General features: G+C 38.4%; 1 protein-coding gene across 1 annotated transcript in view; it reads right to left on the bottom strand.

The window, feature by feature from the left end:
• The window catches only part of LOC122352396 (talin-1-like), a 36,754-nt gene that overhangs the window by 1,510 nt on the left and 9,860 nt on the right, over positions 1-25,384 (bottom strand). Inside the window, 35 exon segments of the mRNA XM_043249807.1 lie at positions 58-183; positions 2,945-3,127; positions 3,519-3,581; positions 3,690-3,815; positions 4,167-4,291; positions 4,910-5,015; positions 7,218-7,325; positions 7,860-8,045; positions 8,234-8,350; positions 9,663-9,715; positions 9,718-9,787; positions 10,458-10,641; positions 11,324-11,490; positions 11,573-11,719; positions 11,908-12,027; positions 13,125-13,373; positions 13,955-14,125; positions 14,200-14,301; positions 14,415-14,547; positions 14,659-14,840; positions 15,091-15,231; positions 15,313-15,474; positions 15,845-15,988; positions 16,805-16,927; positions 17,016-17,105; positions 18,010-18,103; positions 19,677-19,816; positions 20,309-20,506; positions 21,432-21,551; positions 21,774-21,982; positions 22,202-22,304; positions 22,710-22,838; positions 23,326-23,460; positions 23,547-23,660; positions 24,035-24,148. Of these exon segments, the coding sequence (XP_043105742.1) occupies positions 58-183; positions 2,945-3,127; positions 3,519-3,581; positions 3,690-3,815; positions 4,167-4,291; positions 4,910-5,015; positions 7,218-7,325; positions 7,860-8,045; positions 8,234-8,350; positions 9,663-9,715; positions 9,718-9,787; positions 10,458-10,641; positions 11,324-11,490; positions 11,573-11,719; positions 11,908-12,027; positions 13,125-13,373; positions 13,955-14,125; positions 14,200-14,301; positions 14,415-14,547; positions 14,659-14,840; positions 15,091-15,231; positions 15,313-15,474; positions 15,845-15,988; positions 16,805-16,927; positions 17,016-17,105; positions 18,010-18,103; positions 19,677-19,816; positions 20,309-20,506; positions 21,432-21,551; positions 21,774-21,982; positions 22,202-22,304; positions 22,710-22,838; positions 23,326-23,460; positions 23,547-23,660; positions 24,035-24,148 (4,734 nt within the window).

Genomic DNA, 25,384 nt, shown 5'->3' on the forward strand with positions numbered 1-25,384 from the left:
TAACAAACACTTTAATACGCATCTAAATGTTTGACTTGTAGCTGATGTTCTCTTTACCTGAGCGATACCGCCTACCATCTTGCTCTTCACCATCACGGCCTGATCATCTTGGGCCTCGAACGCAGCCTTCTGCGCCGCCTTCACCAGGTTATCTGACGCCCTCTTGACGGCATTACCTGCAGCCTAAAGAAAAAAAAAAAAGAGACATTTTGTGCTTTACACAGCATTCAACAAAACCCAATGAAATACATATATTGTGTATATACATATATATTAGTCTTTAGACAGGTTGAGACACAGAGCTGCTTCCTAATGTTAAATTGCATGTGCACTGTATTCTCACATTGAAAGTTTTGATTTGTGGCTAAAAGCACACCTACAAGTACATTACAAATGAAACATTTTTTTTTTCTGCAAGTAAACTACGTTAATTTGTGGCTATAAGTACATTACAAATACAACTGTTTTCATTTTTGTCTGCAAGTGCACTATAAATGCAACTTTAATTTTGTGGCTACAAGTACATTAGAAATACAAGCACACTATTATTACAAGTACCTACAACTACAGCTTTATAAGTATACTACCCATTTTAATATGCGGCTAGAATTAAACCTTCGGGTACATCTATAATTTGTAGCTACAAGTACTCTACAATAACAAATACTAATTAGCACAACTACATCTACTTTATTTTGTAGCTACAAGTACAATTCAAACCTGTGGAATCATCCTTGATTACTACTGGCTAATGAGCCTTATTAAAAACAGATGCAAACACTTATAAAACACTTATTATCCAAACCAAAAACATATAAATGATAGCTATGTGCGAAACCAGTACAGTAAAATTTAACAAGCGGAGGTTTGAAGTCAAGATGTTTTAAGGAAGGTTCTGTATGCGTCCGGACTCTAGAGATGGCTTTATAAGGAAATGCAGCTGTGGAGAGAGCAGCTTGAACCAAACACGTCTCCGGCGATCCTCCGGCAAACGTTCCAGGAATATTCTTTTTCTTTTTTTTATGCCATCTGAGGCATTGTGCAGGGCTAAAGGTGTGATTTAGGATCGAGTGCGTTCAGCTGTCAAGAGTGCGATTTATTTCTGTAAGAGGAAGGACTGGCCCGCAATTTATACACAAAGTAGCACAGCCGAGAGATTACGCACTTCTGTCGCAGAAGACATTTTACATTACTGAGCACGGCCACAGACAAATTCGGTTCACATCTTCTAACCAAATACTGTTGGTGCGACATGTTATTTTGCGCAGATAAGAAGACTTTTTCCTCATGGACAGACCGCAGGAGTGGGATAATGCAGAAGGGGAAGTATATCACAGTTAAAAGCAGACTTTTTTAAGGAGAAAGGCAGACAGAGCATGTGCATTTCTGTGAATAAAACTGTACTGGGTGAGCGACACCCAGTTTAAACTTCTTAAAATTCATATATCAAAAGATCATTCAAAATACTGTCATCTGCTGCTCTGATTGTAAAATTTATTGGCTTAAAGTCAAGTATTTATGACTGGTCAGAGCAATGCAGGCCAATGGCGGTCAGTGACGGCATTCTATATTTTGTGCATTTTTCCATTCATTCATCGCTAGTTATAATCTACAATTAGAACTAGTATACTATAAACATTCCTATTAGTGTCAAATTAGTGTTTCTAACAGAATGTGACAAATTACCCAACCCATGTTCATTATCGTGCATTTCAGAGTTTTGTTATTAACGTCCCGAAGCTTAACAAACAAAAATGAACATTGTAAATTGATATAATAAATGTAATTCATGTGCCCATTTATATAAAATTCAGAAGCCTCCCAAGCAGCTCTCCGCAGCGCCTCATCAGCACTGCTGTTATCACAAGCACTCATCAGAGCACATTACGCTTCAGACAGCTGGAGTGTGTAAGACAAGATGATGGAACTGCGTCTATTCCTGCTCCAGAATTACATTCATCTCACGGCTGCAAGGCTAAAACACAGCTAAACTAAACATGGGACTTTACCAAGAGAAACAGCACTGGATACCATAGATATACACACACTGTATGTCTGACTTTCACTGCATGACAAGACAGCATGTAGCATCAGCTAACTAACCATGTTACTGATTTGCTCATACGCAGCTTATGCGTGAAAATTCAATACGGTGCCCATCATGACTGAAAGATAAAGTGGTGATCTCGGAGTTATTAGGTTTTAAATTTAAACCTCAGCCTTCACCCTGTGCAGGACGACAGCTGTCTGGCTGGAGGCAGGAGGGGTGCAGAGGGTTTCACTGTGCCACTAAATATTTAAAGGCTTTGTTTAGAGGTGGACACACAACAGCTAACTACGTTTAATTGTGTCAGACCACTGCAGGAGGCGGCGTTTTTTAAAACGCTCATTTTAGGATGCAGGTCAATTTGAACTATTTCTTGTTGCGATATGATATTCGCCTTAAATAATAAAAAAAATGGGTTTTAGTGCCTTTTTCATTTAGGAGGCTGGTGGTGGTGTTGTAACATTGTTGTAACACACTTTGTGCCCCTTAGGCCCATTTGAGCATTGTTTAAACGCCACAGCCTACTTCGAGTATGGTTGCTGACCATATCCATCCCTTTATGACTATAGTGCACCCATCTTCTGATGGCTACTTGAAAATGCTTTTCCACACTTCCTATGTTTAAATTGTTTACAAGAAACAACACTTTTAAAATATATGTTTTCATGTTAACTTTTTTTGTAATATGTGAGAAAAAAGTATTACTGAGTGTTTTTATCCAATTAGTTTTTTTTGTACTGAATCCGATCACGATCAATCAGACTTCCACTTTTACACACACACACACACACACACACACACACACACACACACACACACACACACACACACACACACACACACACACACACACACACACACACACACACACACACACACACACACACACTCTCTGACCTGCAGTCTCTTCATGGTCTGGGAGTCCTGGTCAGCCTTGACCTTACAGGCCACCAGCAGTTGAGCGGTGGATGCTGCCACCTGTTTGGCCGAAGAAATGAGTTTCTCCTCGCTGGCGTGACCCTGAACCGCAGAGTTAGCCGCTTCACACAGGTTGTTCGTAGCTGCAGCCACCATACGTGCCTAGAGTCAACGAATTCATGGACAAAATATATATATATATATATATATAACACCCACCTCATCAAAAAATTACTTCATGTATCTGAAATCTCTGCATCTAAACTAGAAATTGAGAAAAGTTAAAGTGCCAGTTCACATTCTGTCATCATCTACTCTCCTCATGTGGTTTCAAACCTGTATGATTGACTTTTCTTCTGAAAATGTCTCAGGGCATACATGTCAAAATATCAAAAGTCAATGGAGACCAAAGATGTTTTGGACTTCGCTGACTCTGGATAAAAATAAGAATAATATTCAAAATATCTTCATTTGTGTTAATAATGATTTGACTAAATAATGACAGAATTGAAATTTTTGTGCTCTTTTAGCTCTACTTGTGGCAGTGACCTACAGCAGAAATGAGACCCTGTGACCACTGTCCATCATCCACCGCGTTTGCTGGGATTGCCCCGACCTGACAGAGAGAGAGAGAAATGCATTACTGATTGAACAAAGGCTGAACAAAGCACATGATATCTGAGCATTCTGGATAAAAATAACATTCATCGAGGCATGTTCATACCTTCCCTTGAGCCACCAACTCTCTCTGAGCAGCAGATGCAGCTTTGACCAGAGCGCTGGTGGCTGCAGCGATGGATTTGGCTGCTTCCAAAATTTGTTCCTCAAAGTTTAGACTTTCATCAGCTTCCTGTTAATCAGACCAGAGCAAACGTTCATTTCCACCACCGTCTAAACATCGTGACTGATCTTAAAAGTGTGCGCATGCGTATGGACACATTGTCACAATGGCTTTTCTTTCCGGTATAGATAGAGATGATGATGGATGTCAGTTCATGCTACATTCACAATTCGTATAATTTGTGTTACCTTAAATCCAAATCCAAACTGGGTAATGCAAATGGGAATAGTTACACAAATAATCAGAAACATTAGCTTCGGAATATATGAGCACTGATTGGGATTTTCCAAGCTGAATGTAAAATGTCAAGCAGTATAGCGTGTCAGTTAAGCTGCTCCTGAGGGATGTGGGTTTCCTCACCTTGGGTTTGGCCCGGGGTTTGAGCTGCTCTAGTTTCTTGGCGGCAGCTTCAATGGCAGCTGCGGCTCCCAGCAGCTCATTTTCGGCGATGACGGTCGGGTCCTCAGGATCCACCCATTCTGTACCTAAAGAAAGCATCATATAACCAATCAAACTCATGTGCAAGATTGTGCTGTGTATCTGTAATAAAAAAAAACACTGTCATAAATATATACAGTATGCACACATATTATGTATGTATGGATGCAATTAATCACAATTAATCATTTGACAGTAGTATATTAAATATATTTTTGTATTAATAAACACTAGATAGGTAGAAAAACCTAATATAAAATATTTAAAATACTCTGCTTTTTGTTATTTACACAAATTGACACTGACTCCTCTCTCTCTCACACAAACACACACACACACACACACTCTCTCTGAGATTCTCCTTGTCTCTCATCATGTGTTAAATGAGGGTCTGGGTATTATCACCCCAAGCTCTCAGATCACTTTCAGTGATGGGTTGCAGGGATTATCCTGATAAATCCTGCTTGGATTCCCTGCTCATGATGCAGAACTGGAAGCGGATACTTGACCTGAGCTGATGGAGAGGACAAGAGGGCAAGAAGTACAAGAGAAGCCCTAGCTCTAGACCCCTGCAGCCAGAAAATAATCCACTGATTGCTGGATGGCCAGAGCAGAGTGTGTGTTCTGAGAAACATGACACACACACACACAGGGTGAATTTGTACCTTTCATGGCCTCTGCAGCCTGTATGAGCTCTGTCACTGAACCGGCCACACGCTTGGAGAAGTTTGCCAGCTGCTGCTTAAGGTCATGACTTGGTTTCTGAATGATCTATGGGCAGAGATTGCATGATTTCAATTACAAGAGAACATTAAAACATCCGAAATAACAGATTGTTAAATCAATCTGATGACAAACCGTTCATTGCTGTTAGACACTCATGCGGTCAACTATAAGACGCAAATCTAGAGGTGTGTATGTGTGCGTGTGCGTGTGTGTGTGCTTGTCCTCAGTGTGTCCTCCAGGGTGGTGCTGGTGACAGTAGAACAGGTGCGTGGCATTAACAGAGCTGTTCGTTTGGAACAGACAGCTAAGAAAAGACTTGGCCATGAGTAGGAATGCTGGGAATGACACAGACAATACCAGAAACACACACACCCACAGACAAACATATGCTGCCTGTCTATATAAGCCTTACAAAAGCACAAAAGGCAGTCTTGGCTCTCTTTTCAGAGTTCCTATGTTTTGACCAATGCGTTTCACAAATGATTTCAGTTGTGATTTTTGTTTTGAGACTGTGCTGCATTCCACTTTAAATGTCAGGAGACTATATTTGGGTTGGATAGATGTACAGTAAATGATCAATGGAATACTAATGTGACCAATAGTGACAGATTAGTGTTTCATGCACGTTATTCCGCTCAAATGTAAAAAAACCCCCCAAAAAAACATTTAAAATACATTAAGCTGTGAGTAAAATAAGAAAAAAATATTAAGGTTACATCTTAAAATATAAAAAAATATATTAGATGGCAAGATGGCAACAGTTTTACTACTTTGAGGAGTAGTTTTGTATTATTATTATTATTACAACAATCATATTTTAATAGTTTTTTCCTTTTATCATTTTCTTTCTTTTTATTTATTTATTTCCCATATTAATTATGTACTTAAACCTGCAATAAAAACTCTTAAAAACTAAAACATTATCTATGAAGAATCAAAACAACAGTGTTGTTTATTATATATATTATATTATTATTTATATTATATATTATATTATTATAATAATTTAATCACATTAATTTAATAAATTTAATTTTGTTTTCAACAAGAGAATGTCACCACTTAAAGGATTTTTTAATCTGACATTTTTGCTGCACTTGTAAGGATTTTGGCACAGTCTAACAACATGACTATGGGAACCCTGTCTCTTTCTGAATATTACATAAAACTGACAATTCATCCTGCTTTGGCCTCCTCCCATAGCTGTAAGCATACGATTAGAGTGCACCCACACACACACACACACACACACACACACACACACACACACACACACACACACACACACAATCCACAGGAAAATACTCATTCGTGATCAAAGTGAAGTCAAAAATGTGGCAAAATGTTAAATTATTCTGCAAACCATTCAATTATGACATCTCATTCAGTATCTGAAAACATGAACAATTAAGAGCCTGTAAATCAAAGCATTTTGACTAATCAAGATGCTATTAATATACTGTAGGTCTCAGAATGCATCCAAATGTTACTCTCTTGAAAACAACCATTATAATCACCAGTTATAACATCGTGATTTTACTTCAGTTGAACTGAATTTTTAGAAGATTTGACTAGATTAGAGAAATCATGTCATGAGAATCTACAGAGGATACATGACCAAATTTATATGAAACATTTAAAACGGAAGTTTAAACCGTAAGTCAAAATCAAAATGATGTAAAAAAAAGTATAAAAATCAAAAAAAGGAAAAATATAGATCTGCATCCCACCAATTGAGAAGCCCTGCAGCACACATTATATTATGTAATTTCTGAGTCATGTTAAGAGGTTGTCCCGTTCAGCAGACACAAAACACACACGTTCACATGCACAATCAGTCACCTTTAACTCACCGGCTATCACAGCGAACCCACACATACACATCAGAGAAAACAGAAAATACATGAAGGTAAACTATAAAATGAATATTAAAATTAAAATTTACCTCATTACAATCTCAAAATCCCACACTGCACAACTCAACTGTAATTTACAAATACTCTTTCTCTAATGTTTTATCATTTTAACTACCCTTTAATACATTTTATACAGATGTTTCAATCACTGACCCACTTAGTGACAAACATACTGTGAGTTTGTGAAATATGACATTTCTCTGTGCCCTTAAAATAACAGGACCAAAGGCTGCGGAGGTTATTTCTCACCGTTTTAACCCTAATGACCCCAACTAAAGGAGCTCTGAAGAAGAGTGTGTGTGTGTAACAGGGTGGACTGGTGGACACTCACCACTAGCACATGCTCCAGCAGGCCAAGGTATCCTGTGGCACACTCAGAGCCGAAGCGCAGTGCTCGAGCCTGAACATCTCGCTTCACCTCCGGGTGGAATGCCGCTTGCTAAACAACACAGCAGAAAAATGATTTCCGCTTCAGAAACGCATATACACTAGAAGTCAAAGTTCAAGCACTCATCCTCTAAGACTACTTTACATATTTTTTATTTAGTCACTAAATAAATTAAACTGAAATGATTGTTTATACTGTTTTTAATTTTATCTCTCCACATTGGACACTCAACTAATTTTGTCGCTGACAAGCAACTATTTGTTGAATTTAAGCGCAAGCAGCACAACTCAAGTTTAGAAAATAAGCGTATAAAATCATTTTACATAAAACTATAATGCTGCACGTATCACACGTGAAATATAAATGAACATATAAATGCAATTTATGTGCAATTTTGAGTTTATAGCATTATTTTGCTACAACTGGATTTCAATTTCAAGTTGGATTATTATGAAATAGCTGCATTTTTCTTAATGAAGTTTAATTAAGAAAAAAGTCATAAATAGAACGCATTTTAAAATATTAGGAACAGTTTGAGTCCCCTTATGAAGTCATTAATATGAAAATGTATGCGAGTGGTCTCACCTTGCAGGAGTGCAGCATGTCAGCGATGGCTCGTCTGCTCAGGTTAGCAGTGGCGATCACATCCTCTTGGCGGCACGAGTTTCCAGCAGCCACTGCTTTCGCCGTGGCCAACGTGATGCCTTTGGTCATGCGGATGAACTCCTCTGGAGTGGCGGTCTTTGGAGGAGGATCTGGACTGCTGAACACCTGAATACCAGCAAAACATATGATGTTGTTGGCCAAGGTTTAATTTGCTCTCATTCCAATGGACTTTATATCTAATACATACTTTCACTGTAATATAGTGATGGCTATATATAAAAATGGCTGTGCATATTTTCAGCACAGTTCAGTGTGTGTGTGTGTGTGTGTGTGTGTGTGTGTATGTCTCTTACAGCCAGCTCTTGTTTGATGTGCTCTATGGTGGCCTCTAGTGCACGTGTGCCTTTAGTGGCCTCATCCTCCACGGCTTTCACCGTCTTCAGTAGAGACGTCACGTTTGTCACCATCACCTGATCCCACAGAAACATCACACATCACAACTCTTGACACACTTGCATTACGGCTTTATGACATTATGCCATTGATGACAGCACTAAAAGTGCCCAATTATTGTGTAAAACAGCTGTAAGAGAATGAAAACAAAGCATCCTGCAAAGTTTTAAACCTGAATATGCACCGTGCATTGTCTCTTTCTTTTAAAGGGTTAACTATAAAAAGTAATTTAATTTGTCTATGCCATTAGGCGCTGCTTTTGGAGAAGTAAAATCAGCCGTTTCATATCATGAGCAAATTTGGTTAAAAAAAAAAAAAAGGCAATTATAAAACAGTTAAAGTGCTTTTTTGATTTCGCAAGCATGTCAACCTGTGGTTAGGGACACTGAAAACCAAAATGTGAACCTTTCATAATCCATAAAAGGTGCACTTTAACATAATCAAAGAATAATAATATATAAAGCAACAATACCGGAATCTTTGTAATATTTAAGAAATATTCTAAATCTATATAGCTTGGTGCAGAAACAGAGTTGTCTAGTAAGCCAAATCAAATAAATTAATTAAAAACAATTATCCAAATAATTAGCAAAACTGGTCATCAGCATAGTGTGCATGGAATATGGAATATATAAATAACAAAAGAATATATAATAACCTGCAAACACAATCTACTGACATTGTCTTTAGAAAACATACAAGCCAAATAAAAAAAAGAACAATAAAGGGTTAACTGATAAATTATTGTGAATACATATCCCATATGCTTAAATATAACTTTAAAAATAGAAATGAATTTATGGTAATGATTATCCTAAAAGAAATAAACATAAATAAAAATCTAGTTTGTGCGTTAAGTATTAGCTTCATTTAATGTTTTTTATACTATTATATTTATTCGGTATTTATTCATATTCTCTGTTAGGTCTTATATTTTTAGTTTTCATAATTTTGTTTCAGTAACTATGTTATATTTTATTAGCACTTAAAACTAGAAAGTTATAAGTACTAATAAAATGTAAGTTTTTAATCTAATATTGATATTTCAATATTAGTTCTATTACCAAACACATACTTTTTTTTTTTTCGATTTATTTGTGCAATTTTATCTTTAGTTGTAGCTAACAATAACACCACCAATCTGACTGCAAATGATTAGCAGATCTTTGCTTTTGTAGGTCAAATGGACTGACTGATTTCAGGTCACCTAATATTTTCTGGCAGACTATAATAATCAGAACTGTCACTTTGATTTAGATCGGTTATTAAAGGCCTTAGGAGGAGACTGGATGTGTGGATGAATGAGATGACTCTTCTCTGTGTCTATACCTTAGCAGAGTTCTTGAGCTGTAACATGGCAGGATCATCATGAGGTTTGCCGCCGCAGCCTTCGTGGCGCTGATCAGGTCACCCAGAGCTTTAGCCACATCCTTCACCGCATTAATCAGAACCACCTAAGACATGACAACAAACACAGGATCTCAGACGGCAGTGGCACTACAAAACAACATGTAGATCAGCATCATGATCTAACATGCTGCCATACATAGAAGGTGCATCACTGAACCACAAACATGGGCATAATCTCACACCTGCATGAGACATAATATGTATATGTATATGTAGCCATGAGTGAAATGTATTAGTACAAGAAATGTACTATAAAAGCAAAGCTGTTATGTTAAGTATCAGTTACATAAAAGCATATTATTCTAACTAGCAATAAAAAACAACTGTCGCATTTAAAAAGTGAATATACAGACTTTACGAATACAGTATGTTTGAATATAACGGTTTTATTATGTTCACAAACTTGAAAGGAGACTGAAGTGTTAATAATCCTTGACATGATGGCAGCACTTCCTTGAACAATACAGCTATAACAAGCTTTGAGAATATGCCATGAATTATTAAGTGTTGCCATAGGAACAGCAGAAACCCAAGAATTGTTGCCTAGCACTGGGCACGCACACACATGGACACACACACACACACACACACACACACACACACACACACACACAAACAAACAAACACACTTTCTGACATCAGGTCAGCTGTGTGGTGTGAAGAGTTCCTATTTCCTGCTTGGAAGTGGACAGGACAGGAAGCAGGTGTCAGTACCTGTGTCTCAGGGTCTTCAGCGCCCAGACTGGCCGCTCCCAGTTTGACCACATCAGCCAGTTTAGTGATGGTGTTAACAGACGACTGTGCAGCCTGAGCCAGTTTCTCCTGACTCGCTCCTGCTCCAGACACCAGCAGCTTTGTGTCCTCCACCAAAACTTTAGCTGTCTTCAGGATGTGCTCTCTGACAAACCACGGGAAACACAAAACATTTAATTTGATTTGTTTATAAGTCTTCTTCTGACTTTCTTTTTGTCAATCTGACAAACAGTTTCAGTTAAAGCAGTTTCACACTTTACTTACTACTTCAATCTGACGTTATAAGAGTTTCGTTCCGTGATTTCTAAAATGTGAGCACATATGCTCAAGCTGATTGGAAGATTGATGTGACCCTGAACTACAAAAGCAGTCATAAGTAGCACAGGTATATTTTCTATCAATAGACAACAATATATCACTAAGTAAAGATAATGTTCCATGAAGATATTTTGCAAAGTCCTTACCGCAAATATTTAAAAACGTAATTTTTTAATTCGTTTTATGCATTGCTTAGAATTTATCTAAAAAAACTTTTAGGAGATTTTCTAAAGGTTTTGATGTTTTTGCATCCTCAGATTATAAATTTTCTAATAGTTGTATCTCATATTGTCCTATCTTAAAAACCATACAACAATGAAGCTTAATTATTCAGCTTTCAGATGACCTATAAATCTCAATTTCCAAAAATGGACCCTTATGACTGGTTTAGTAGGCCAGGTTCACATATACAGACTGGAATCATTAGGAACGGACTGATTCTGATTCTTTGGTTTCATTAACAAAACAACCACGGCATCTGTGCTGATATGCAATGACATAGCGAGTACCTGTGGTCTGCAAAGGTCTCGGCGTTCTCTCGGTTGAGAGTGCCTGCGGTGGCAAACATGATGGTGGTGTCCAGATCGGCAATGATGCCAGAAACAGCACTGGCAGCGGTAATGCAGGCCTGAGTACCACGATTGCCCGCCTGAAGAGCCGCCAGCACGTGAGACACCTGAGAAACAGATAGTGTTAAAACTATACAAAAGTCTGATGAAGACTGAAACGACACGCATAAGAGAAGAACAACAGTGAACCTTTTCGGAGACTTTCCGAGCACTGTCGATGAGCTCCTTTTTGGTGTAGGAGTCGTTTGGACTGCACTGCAGTGCTCCTGCTTTACTGACCAGACCAGTGCAGCTGTAGCCCAGCTCTGTCACCTGCTTCCTGATGTGAGAACCGATCTGAAGAACAAAACACTTAACCGTTAACTGACACCTTAAAGTCTATCAAACAAACAGCTTAGATATGCAGAGTACATCATTTTACTTCAGTAACGTAACATATTTCAAAGCGCAACAGAATATACAACAAGAAATATAGAGGACTTGGTCATAAAATCTACAGCAAAGGAAAGCATGTGTAAAAATACCTCGTCATTCTCAGCAGTCATGGCTGCACATCTGGCCTCGGATGCCAGGTCACCGAACTCTGTGGTCAGCTGATTGGCCAAACCACCCAGCTCATCAGGGTTGGTGTTGGATTTGGTAACCTGGCAACACAGTTTTAAAAACACAACATCAGCCCTTCTCTATAAATACTGCATAATTCTCCCTTCTGGAACTATTTTGAACCATAAGATCAAAAATAAATGGAAAATATAATCAATGTGAGCAAAGAGAACGCCAAGGTGGCACGATGGAAAATAATCATTAATTTATATAATACCTCAAGAATAAAAATGCACTCTCTGGTGCAGATGTTTTAAAATCAAGTTTATTATGCAGATGCTTTATTATTCTACTGATGTCAAATTTTTTTTTTTTTATAAAATCTATTATAGTTTCTACAATATACTCTGCTTTTCCTTTTTATCTCTGAAGCTACGTTGACACAATATGTAATGTATAAAGCACTACAGAAACAAAAGGTAACTTGCAGGAAGTTTGCTGCTGTGTAAAAGAATGAAGGCATGACTATTATCCAATCAGGAGCCAAGCTGATTACAACCCACCTGTGTCTTTCAGAAAATTGACACAGCCAAACATAATTGATAATTAGTGAGAATATTACTGGCTTTAATTAACCAGCCTTTCATGAATTTTATTAAAGTCTGATTGAAAATGTTCATGCTTATTTATATTTGAAAACGCTAAACAAATTGTTCATTGTTAAACACTGTATAATGTTTGTTAAGTTACATTACAATACAGTTTATCAGATGTTCTTAAGATGATTACTCAAATGTGCTTATCAGTTTAACTAAAACCCATTATTGACACTCCTTAGTTAATGTCCTTCATAACAAGTGCATTTCTGAATTCCGTACTAAACCCTAATTCGATTTTCAGTGTATGTTTGTGCATATGGCTAGGTGAGGCATCAATGTGTCCTATGGTGTGACAGAAAAGTTCTAACATTGAATACAAACCTTTCTCATGCTATTTGTAACTCTAAGAATGAAGACACATTTTTCTCTTGTTTCTTGTGTTAAGGTTTTTTTTGTTTTTGGCACCACAGGACACGATCCAAATTTTATTGGTCAGCTACCTATACATTTTATTTTGCCCACCAGCCACAGTGGCTTTTCTAATTGTTCCCCATAATTCCTAATTCAGCCACTCATACTGTTCCAGCACTAGTTTTTACCATCTCCTGAACGGTGACAGCGATAGCTTTGGCCGTCTTCACCATCGTGGTCTGATAATCCACAAACGTTCCTTCAGGTTCGATTCCAGGACCGTCTTCCATCTTATTGATGGCTTGAGTGATGGAGTTGACCATGCCGCCCACCGCTCCTGCAGCACTGGCCGCCTCTGCCAGAGTTGCAGCCAGATCATCCACCGCCTCCTTCATCATCTGAACAGACTCCTCTAGAGCTTCCTGCGTGTGAGCCGCCTGAGGACACACACACACACACACACACACACACACACACACACACACACACACACACACACACACACACACACACACACACAGTACTGTAAGCCTGAGCAATACAGCAGATCTCCAACAGATCCACAATACACACCACAATACAAAAGTTTAGAATCAGTAATTTTTTTAACGCAGTCTCTTATGCACATTAACAACATCATACATTTTGAAATATAATTCCAATTTCTAATATTGGTTTCCCTATTGTAATACACCATTCTAGTCGTCTAAAACGTAATTTATTTCTGTGATGATGTGATGAATTTTCTGCATCATTACTCCAGTCTTCAGTGTCATGAAAAAAGAAGGATCATGTGACACTGAAAGCTGGAGTAATGCTGTGATGCTGAGCATTCAGCCTTGCTTCACAGGAATAAATTCGATTTTAACTCTAATTTTTATTTCAATATTTCTGCATTTTTTATTAAATAAATGCAGCCTTGATGAGCAAAAAGCATACTGATCCCAAGCTTTCTAACCCAGTGTATAATAAAAACTACAAGAATCCAGCTGCTGTTTTTCGCTGCTGCTATCTTTACCTTGTGGTTTCCTCCAGCCTCTTTGGCAGTGTAGAGCATCTGTAGGGCAGACTCAGCCAGAGTCTTAGTTTGATCCAGGACGCTCATCTGCTGCTGGCTGTTCAGGATCTTCGACGCTGTACCGATGGCAGCCATGATAAGTGGCTCAAAGTAACTAACCATCTGAGACACCTGTGAGATGACGCCACGTTTAGCTTCCAATAAACACTGAGAAATGCATTAAAACAATTAGAAAGGATTCAGACCTTGTGACCCAGCTGAGAGGCGTCGGAGCGGGCTGCGATGGCCACTGGTTCAATCAGGTTACTGATCTCATGCACAGATGCTGCCATCTGCTCGTGAAGGGCCTGCCACACAATATTGCAATAGTCCTCTATTACATTAATGATGAACACGAAAGCTGTGCCCTTGGCTCTGAGGATACTGCTGTAGCTTAATCAAGACGGCTGTAAAGCTTCACCTCATGGGAGATGTCATCTCTAGGTGTGAGTTGCTGGCTGATTGCTGCCAGAGACGCCTTGTCCACCTCACGGATGCAGTTATTAAGAACCTCAATGGCATCATCACACTCCCTCTGACCTGGAGCCTTCTCCCTGAAACCATTTACATGATAGTCTATCAATGTGATACATAGAAAGTACACTATTATTCAGAGACTTGTTTTTAGTTGGTTGTTCAATAAAAGTATTAAATTCTGTGAATACCTCATGTTAGTGATGAGTTTCTTGATGGAGTCAGACACTGTTCTAGAGTGTCCGGCCAGCACAGACCATTTGGGCGGGTCTTTAGGGTTGACGGCCAGTGAACGGGCCATCTGAATCAGGCCTGTAGAGCTCTCCAGCATGGTCTTAGCGGCCGCTACGATAGGCTCCATTGCTGCCAGACCCTGCAATCAAACACAATACAACTTGTAAATTCTAGCATGATCTAAACAGGATTTGCTATCTGAGCCTGAATTCTGGTTCTCATTCCTGAGCCTTGTCCAACACTGAACTCATCTATTAAATTTGTATATTAACATAAAAATGGTCCTGACCTTTTGGCTTCTGAAGTCTGAAAGAAACTAACATGCTCAAATACGCATGTAACATAACGGAAAACTGTTTTTGTCACAAGATAGTCTTTTGTTTTTGTACCTCGGGGCTAATCTGTGCAGGTACGCTAGCAAACTCTGGGTTTGAAGCGAAGGCGGTCAGGTTATCCACAGCCTCGATGAGCGGCCCAGTGGCTTCCTTACACTTTTGTCTGTTCTCCTGGTTAAAGGCCCCATCAAGAGCCTGACGTTACAGCACAAGCAGAGTGTTACATTCAACCTAATAATACCAACACTGCTGTTCAGAAACGGACTCAAAACTCACTTTGATAGACTTGACGAGGTTGGCGGTGCTGTTGGCCACCTCTTTGGCACTCTGGACGAACTGTCTCTTAGCAACTGGGTTGGATGTTTTGGAGGAGGCGAGTCGACAGGCGTTGCACAAGGCTGAAGTATGTTTGGCAACAATCGTGGCAGCAGAGAGGACCTTGGGAAAAGACGTGCATAAAACACCCAAGTTATTTGTGATGACTGAAAACCAGGTCAAAATGTTCCTTTAAGAATTCACTTCATCAATTCAATTCTAGATGCATTAAAAGTGAGAAATTCTGTAAAAAAACAACTGTGAGTGCAATCACACCTTTAGCTCTTCTTTTTATTCCAAAATCCAAATCCAAAACGGTCACAAATATGTTTTTATAAATAATGCGTAAAAAAGTTTCATCAGGAATTACTAAATGCATTATCAGTAATCTACGAATAATAATGCACTCTCAGTATTAATATCTTTCAAAGGAAACCAGATATGTGTTCGCTCCTATCTTGCGTTTCCATATAGGAAAAAGTTGTGGTGTCACCTGAGACTGGGTGCAGGCTGGGTCCACTAGGTTCTGACAGGCCATCTGGATTGACTGTTTGGCTCTGGCGAACTGTGAGGGGTCCACAAGCCCTTTCTGCCCAGCGTGACTGTTCGGGTCAGACACACCCACTAGATACGCCCCCTGTGAGTGACAATATTTACAGTATTACAAATAGTTAAATAAGTTTCTTATAGCTAAATTAAAATCTTAAAATTTTGATACATTGACAGTTATTGAATTAAACAAAACACAGCAGAATAATAAATAACACTATTGTCTTTCTAATTTGAATTTTTGAACATTACAGCTTCTGTTATTTGAGTACATTACTGTTAAGCTGCTGTGAAACAATCTGTGTTGTATAAAGCGTTGCAGAAATAAAGGTGTCTTGACTTGACAATATAAAGAACTGTTTTCAGCTTGTTTTGTTGATGTACACATCAACAAGACCTGCATAAACAATGTGGTAAAACCCACACAATATAAATATTTTGATCTAAATTTGACTATTAAAACTTAAAAATTCTGATTACAGAAATACAGAAGGAAAAAATTGACAGTTAAAACTTATCAAAAACTCACTCAGGCACGCACACACACACACAAAAAAAAAAAAAAAAACACTTCTGAATTAAATGGCTGCTGAGTGTTTATGAATCCATTTTTAGAACAACACAGGAAGCAGTTAAATATGACACACTGGGCATCAAACCCATGATATATTCTATTTGCACAAGTGTGTAAGAGTGTGTTCTTTTGCCTGTAAATAATAAAAACATGACGGTGTGCGAACAGGCAGCAAAGGAGAGTCCATGAAGGCAAATGTGTTTGTTCATTTTAATACGCTCCTGTAGCTCCAGATGTTTGATGCACCGTAGCCCTGGTACATTTAATTACGCACCGCCTCTTTAGGCCGAGAGGAGAGAGAGGAGTTTCACACACACATATTGTTTTTACCTGAGCGGCTGCCTCAGTGAGACCACACAGCGCTTTAGATGCTGAACTGACCGAGTCTCCAAATTCTGGCAAGTTACTGTTCTTGGCATTATGGGAAATGCCAGCCATAGCCTCACCCAAAACCTGCACACAATATCAAACGTTAACATCAATGGCAACCGGGTGCATATACTTTTCAGCCTTGTAATTGTGAAGCTGATCTGTGTCCCACCTTTGAGTTCTCCATCACACTGTCAATGCAGTCAAAGTAGCCCAAATCATTGACGGCTTCTGTGGGATTCTCCAGCATTCCTCCAACCGTCTGCAGACGCACACAGTTAGCACGCACAACAGATTCAGCAAATTAATATTGCTTGATATGTTCAAGTTTACGATTTTATATAGTTCTAGATAAAATCAGTCATAAAATCACATTCTAGAGAAAGCAAACGCTTTCTTGTGCCAATGTTTTGCTATTAAACATGTAGTGCTGTTTAGATTTATTGTAATAAAAGAATATTAAAAAAGTATCACAATTTCCTCTAAAATATGAAACAGCACAACTGATTTCAATATTGATAATAATCAGAAATGTTAATCGAGTAGCCAATCAGCACATTAGAATGATTTCTGAAGGATCATGCAACACATAAAAATTAAGCTTTGATCACAACGATCAATTACGGTGACAAAATATTCAGAGAAAAGTGATTTTAAATTGCAATAATATTTTACAATATTACTTTTACTGTACATTTAAAGAAATAAATGCAGCTGTTGTAAGCAGAAGAGACTTAAAAAACATTAAAACGTCTTACTGACTCCAGACTTTTGAGCAAAAGACTAGCATGAATATATTCTGTACGTTTTAGCCGACAAGAAAAATCAAAACAATATTGACATTTCCAGTATCATCCAAAAACAGTACAACAAATAACTGCAGATATCAAACAGGATTTCTAGTCATGCGGCATACATGTATACGGAAGAATATGTATATACATAAAACTACATATTTGTCAAGCATTTTATTACATTATTCTAATAAATAATGTAATAAAACAAAAGGGACAGCCGGTGGCACAAAAGGTGTGTCATCTCTCCTCATAAAACACTGCTGAGTTCAGATTCAGATCAAATCTGAATATGAGAGAATTCAATCGCTGCATGAGAGTGAGTCACACAAACTGATGAACATACAGAAGTAAAAGAGAGAGTAGAAGCACCTCAAGCTCACGGAGAGCGTTGTCACACTCCTTCTGTCCCGGAGCCTGCTGGGTACACATGCTGATCAGCTGATTAATGCTGTCTGTCACCGCGCTATCGAGAGAGGGAGAGACACAGAGAGAGGGACATTAGAGTTTGCTAGGAAGGGAAGGAATAGTGTGAGAGATCTGTGAGGAACAATCCACCCATGTGTTACCACACACACACTCTCTCTCTTTCTCTCTCTCTCTCTCTGATGCTCTGTGAGGGAGTGATGGGAGTTTTTGGATTGCGAGCGCTTTAAAGCCATTAGCTGCTGTTGTTTCACCCTGTCTTCCTCTTCCCCTCACACACACATCAGAGAGCAGCAGCAATATAAACAGGTTTGCTTTTGTAGATGCCCATTACATAATTGTGCTCATTCCAACCCAAATGTGTAGAAAAGCGAGCATGCCACTTATGTAATGTATGTCAATAGAGGAGCTATGTGTGTGTGTGTGTGCGTGCGCGTTTCTTTCTTACTATCACAGGCACTGTTTGGCTAGCATGCCATCACACAGCACAACATCTGACTCCATCCTCCAAAGAAAGAGTGCAGGGCTCTGTTCCAAATCACAGCGAGCTGCATTTTAGATGCTTTCAAATAGTAGCTGGATAACTATAACGGGTTACTTTTAGCCAAATGTGATCACTTTTATTAATTGCTTTGTGAAATGTTTTGTGTGATTCCAATAAGTCACATGGATTCCTGTGTTTCAAAAAAAAAAAAAAAAAAAAAAAAAAAAAAGTGCTCGTTTTCTGTATGAGATGCTTTATACATCTCCATGCTACAGATGATGAAGATTTGTTTAATATAATGTTTATGCACCAAAAGCAGAGCGATTCATTTGAAGCATGCCACACGGACCTCACTAGAGCAGATGTGTTTATCAGTCTCAGTTGACTAAAACAGTGCTGTAGGAACATTAACTGCTAAAATAAAAGAAATAAAGATTGCAAAATAAAGATTGCATAAAGAACTAATATGAAATAATATATATTATTGTGGGGAATTTTTTGTCATATCACCCAGCCCTACATGTAAATACAATATTATAATATTTTAAATAATCCAGCATCAACAACCTGGTTGAAACAAATTGAAATGAAATGAAATTAAATTGGCAATATAGCAGATGCTTTGCCACTCCTCATAGAATGACGATGTGGCTGTGTCCGAAATCATACTCTCTGTGTAGATACTGCTTTTGAAAAAGTAATTACTGAGCAATTATTAAAAAACTATTTTCTAGAATATAAATAGTATGAATATAATCCAGATTTGCACGTGACCAATGTGTTTGTTTTTACACTGCATTACCCTACATTTAGTGTTTTGAGCAATTCCTCTCTCTCAAAAAAGAGAAAACTGATTTTTTTAGCATTCCTTTTATAAGATATTGCAATAATTGCTTTACTGTGAATATAATGGCCACAATAATCAATGTAGTTAAAATCTGATATCATGACAACCCTAAAACGTTGCTTGTGGAAGAGCACTGCATTACATGGAATGCCAAAACAGAACATTATCAAGACCTTACAATAACTGCTTTTTTGCTTAATGTTATACATTTGCTTATAACCTTCTATACTGATACTTGATGACAAAACATGAATTGAACAGCAGAAGATATCTGATTCTAACCGAGCGGCAGCAGCTAGCTGGTTCTTCAGGTTGGGTGAGTTGGGGTCTGTGGACAGAGCTTTAGCAGCCAGCAGAAGTTTGCTGGAGGACATGGAGATGGTCTTAAGGTTGGTAACCACTTGAGTCTGGTCCTCTTTAGACTGCAGGAAGAGACAAGAGGAGAAGATGCTGTTCAGCTATCCACTCATTCATTCATCAATCAAGTGTCAAATGACTTTCAGGATCTAATGTTAACGAAAAATACATTTTTTAATTTGTCACTTGTATCAGTGACATGTAATTATCAGACATCAACTGATTCTATAGCTAGAATAATTCAGAAGTAGGTCATGACTGTAAGAGCTGGCGTTAAAATTGTACTGCCAGGTTTTACTAAGGACGCTGTGAAAGATTAGCGCTGTAAAGGCGTGGGTAAATATATTTTTGCACCTGACCTTACTCAATATGCATTTCTCGGAGTTTCCCTTTCAGACAAAACTAATGGGAGGAGAGTAACTCTTCATCAGTATTTTTCACACATATTAAATTTATTTTCAATGCTAGAAGAACACCTCGTGCACCAAACATCTCGTTTGCCAAGCCATGTTTATTCTATAGCCTTTATAGTCTTGATAAAATGAATATGTCCACACCTGGGATTGTCCAGCCATGTCCACTCCAGCCTGCAGGAAGTGATTGAAGTCTTGTCCGAACTTCCCGGAGGCTTTTGCCAGGTCCTGGGTGGTGCCGCGTGACGCCTGCACCAGCTCATTGGCTGACTGGTTCAGTCCAGCTGCTGCCTCGTTCAGATTCGCCTGAGCCTCCTGGAAACTCTTCCCGCTCACTGGGAACTGAAAATTAGATAGAAACAGGAACTGTGATAAGGCTCAGGGTAGTGATTAATAGAAACAGGAAACACAAGTAAGCATTGCAACTAAACCAAAAACAAGACATTTCTAGACAGACTTGGTTGTTGGCTTGAGAAACCCTGGCTAGAAGGTTTTAAGTATTTCAAGTTTATAGTTTTGAAATATTTGAGGCCATGCAACTAAATGGATAGACTGATGGCTAGACATTTAATTAATGATGGAAAGAATCAACCTAAAGACAGACAAACTGACAGAGTGCTGGAACAACTGAAAGATTTATGAAAAAATTCAAGTTGCGTAACATCTCATGTTATGTTTTTATTAAATCGACAATCCTAATCCATTCTCTGACAGTAGGTGGTGCTTATGAAACAACAGAAATGCAGAGGCACACAATAGCAGAGCTGTGCAACTTAAAAATTTTTATACCAAAAAGGAATTAAATAGTATTTTCTATTTTTAACTAGCTGTTTAGATTTTTGTATTTGCTACTGTGTTTATCAAATGGTTCCAGATTCTTCTTCCGCTTTTTATTTTGCTTAGCAAAACAGTCTTTGTTAGCGCCACCAAGCTTACCAAGGGACAATCAGTGTGTCTCTATAAGCTAGAGTCTTCTTCACAGAGAGGTGCAAAGAGAGATTAGCACACCTCTCCATAAATAATTACGTTGCCCTGACAGCATGCAAATGTTTTTTTTTGGTCTGAACAGACACAAAAGGTTTTGATGTGAACAAGCCTTTAGCGCTGGACAGTTTTTGTGTAATCAAGTGTGTACGACCAGCCGACATCAATTACATTATATAATGCACTTTAGACAAAAGTCACAAGACCATCCGGACGACAACAATAATGCAAATTGCATTCTGGAAAATACTTTGTGAAACGTCTTTATAGCCAGGGGACTCACTTTATCAGACAGGAGTTTCTTGCTGGCTTCTCCTACAGTTCTGATGGCATTATCCACGTCTCTCTGCCCCGGCAGACAGTTTACGGAGCGGTTCAGAGCCTGAGACACTGCCTTAGCTACCTGCAAACGCACACACTCCAGTCATCAGCAGAACATTTAAGATGCTTCTCCTGTTATGCTAATCATAGACGCACAACAGGCAATTTTCTTCTCGAAATAATGGGTACTTCACCCTACAGCAGACCAAATCTCCCTTCAGCAATTAAAAGGGAGGTTTCGTTACTGAATTTAAACCCGCTCTATTGAGCTACTCTAAGTATTCATGCAGAGGTTGGGTTTAACCTGGGCCAGTCTCTGTTGGCTGTCAGGGTCTCCCGGTTTGGCGATGGCTCTCTTGGTCTCCTCGATCAGGCTGGCTGATTTGTCCATGACATCTGCGGTGCAGTCCAGCATGGCATTACGGGCATGAGGGTCCTCCGTGTTGGCGGCCACTCCACGTGCAGCCGAAGCCAGTGAACGCAGAGCCTGAGCCACATCACGAGCAGCCATACCTGCAAAACATTTGGAATGAACGCATAAGTAACCCTTATGGTTTTAAAACCTGCAACATACGGGTTGAGTTATGAGACGGAGCTTTAACCACTATGCCACAACTGTGTCTGTTTCCGCATTTGCTACAGCAGCCACAGATAAATAACATATTCCACAGACAGGGGGTGCTGCATAACATTGGACAAATAGCTAGCTCTATGTAAATTTGATGGGGTTACCTGTGTAGTTCTCATTGCCTTGGGTGGCTTCACTGAGAAGCTGAGCGATAGCAGAGCTCACGGCTTTAGTGCTAGAGCCCAGATCCTGAGAACACTTCTCCAGCTACACACACACACACACACACACGTTACGAAACTTTGTTAAAGGCATTTCAGAAACCATGTTCAAATTATAGATGAGTGATTTTCCCTTCAAAAAGAACATTTTAAGACTTAAAAACAAACAAACAAAAAACAATATTTAGTAACATTTCATTAGGCGTAAAACTAAAATGAACAAAATGAAGACAGATTTCAGTTTTTCCCATCAGTCGTTCTCAATCCTTTTCATTGTTCGTGATTTACAGGATTATGATTTAAATATTTTTACTCAGAATTTCTGTTTTGGTCACCACAAAGATGTACGCTTATTGCAAAAAATGTGTTTTAAGATTATTATTTGTTGTTTTGCAGAGATCAAACAAATGCATGTAGAGCACATACGCATACTGTGTACTGATATACTCACCGTTTCTCCAGGCAGGGGTCTGAGTTTGCCTTCAGCAGCTGAAGCTTTGGCCTCCTGCATGTCCCTCTCCAGCCCTCGTACCATTGTGAGAGCATTATCAATCTCCAGAGGACCACATGCTTCCTGAGCCTGTGTCAGACAAAGACAAACAGAGACGTATATAGATTTCAGAAAAAAATGTTTATATATAAAACATATACATTTAAATATAAATTTTATGGATATATAGCCATGAAAATACATGTACATATTTTCTAATTATACTGCATTTAACAATATGTGTTTATACTTATATATAGATAATACATATACACAGAATACAATAATAATAAAGATCGTATTACTTAAATTATAACAATTAAACAAAAAAATGAATAATGTATTTTTGCAATAATACACTATAAATTTAAAAAACAAGTGTTAATAATAATAATAAACATTTTTTTTTTTACAAAACACCAGGAAAACTCTAATACACAACTGTCTTAATTTCTGTATTTTTAAACATTCAACAATAAATCTTTTATTTAGGTGGTGAACCAAAACTTCATCACATAACACTTCACACCCCAATCAAATTAACTATCAAACTGAATGTAAATCTCTGCCATGGTACCTTTTGTGCGGCGGTGCGCAGCTCAGCGAGAGCGCTAGCCAGGTTTTTGGAGCACTGACTGAGCTGCATGGCAGATGCCTGGTCACTGATGGTGGGAACCGTGGCTTTTGCTGCAGTCACCATTTTCGCTCCGGGCTGATGTAAAGTGCAGACATTGTGAGCTCAAATGATGCAGATTAGCACTTTATAACACAAAGTGAAGGTCAGAAGAGTGAATGGACCTGGAGGAAGTTCTGACTGGCTCCAATCAGGGCGAGCTGGGCGCTGGGGCTGTCAGGCTGAGCTTGACTTCCTCTCACACCCTGAACTAGCTGAGGGATCTGATCTGCCACCACCTGCAAACAAATCAGCACACTGATCATGTTCGTGTTCTATTATTCCTAATTATATAGGCCTTGCTTACTATACAGTCAATATACGTGTAATCCATTACATAGCTTTCTATAGATTTATATAGACTTTCTAAAGATTAATTTGTTCTGACAGTTCTGACAATGCGAGAATGTGTCTGAATAAATTTTGGTTAGACTGTATATCAATCATAAACTGCAAGCAAGAAAACTGTAGTAATTTATCAAAAATTACTGTTAAGCACAGAATTACGCTTTATGTTTCAAGTCTGTTCACATCAGCCTTTCACAAACACATCGCCTACGTGAACCAGTTTTAACCCGAGAGGAACAGGAAGTGGGTGTTGATAGAAACACACCTTGCAGCTCTGCACGAGTTGCTGCTGGGCAGCAGGGTTCTTGTTGGAAAGGCGGCATCTCTGCGCGGCAGCAATCGTCTGAGTGGCAGCTGCAGCCGCCTGTTTGGCTGCATTCTGACCAACAGATGTGACACAAACATATGTATTATAAACCACATAAAAAAAAAAATTGTCTTAGATATATACCAACTGAACTGCGAAATTCTAAAATCTCAAAAACTGCTTGTTAAACACCCAATTTGAAATCACCAATAAAGTCAGACATTTACTGACACACTAATATGGTTTCTTACTCACATATTGTACATTGCATTTCCTTCCATTTATAATAAAACACTGAACAGTCTCTGTATATATACACGACTGGTCAAAAGTTTGGAACAAATACACTTCTTTAACACTCTTAAACTCTCTCTTTGCTCTCCAAGTTCAAACTTAGATCCTACTTTATATAGTGTGCATACATTTAAAATACTAATTTATTACAATGCACTTATACACGTTTTTACATTGAACTTCTATTAAAAAATACCTGCATGTAATCACATCTGTACTTAACTTCTATAATTGCATTTATGTAGACTCCCTAAAACCAAAATAAATACATAAAATTTAATAGTAGTAAATAGTAGTCAAGGCCACTTAATATAAAGTTGGGCAAACTTCTTTATTAATGTTTTAAGTAAAGTCTTTGAATGTTTTTAGCTTTTATAAGGATCACACGACATTGAATACTGGAGAAATGGCTATTGATTTTATAACAGTAGTAAATTACATTTTTTTAAATAAATTGGAACAAAAAAATTTACTTTTGGTCAGCATACGTGACAGACAGACAGGTCTAGTTGGTTTTTAGGATCATTTGCCTGCTTTCTAGATGGTGCTATTTATTTCTGATATTTCAGCTGGTTAAGTTTATATTTTGGTGGCTGCTAGAGCGACTTGGGTCTTCTGGAGTATTTTGGCTCTGGCAGGAGGCTGATAGGACAGGCAGCCAGTTAGACAGACAGATAGATATTACAAAGAATTAAGCACATGCTGTTCTTTTTTTTTTTTTTTTTTTTTTTACTGTTGACTATAAGCAACAGTATAAAACAGAAACAGGTCTGTGGAGTTTGCGAAACCTAGCAGTTCTTCTTTCTCAAGTTGCAACAAGTTAGTTGTGAAACTGCATCACTGAGCTGTACGTACTGCAGCCTTTTAAACATGTGATAAATCTTTTCTCATTGTAGCCTTTGGCAAGATTGAACTCCATGAGCTATAAAACATCATATGACTTTACCCCAAATAGGGCAAAGAGATGTTATAATTGGCAAAACTTCTAGAATTCATCTCAGTGCAGCTAATTGT

Source organism: Puntigrus tetrazona, chromosome 10, assembly GCF_018831695.1.
Source record: "Puntigrus tetrazona isolate hp1 chromosome 10, ASM1883169v1, whole genome shotgun sequence".
Taxonomy (NCBI): domain Eukaryota; kingdom Metazoa; phylum Chordata; class Actinopteri; order Cypriniformes; family Cyprinidae; genus Puntigrus; species Puntigrus tetrazona.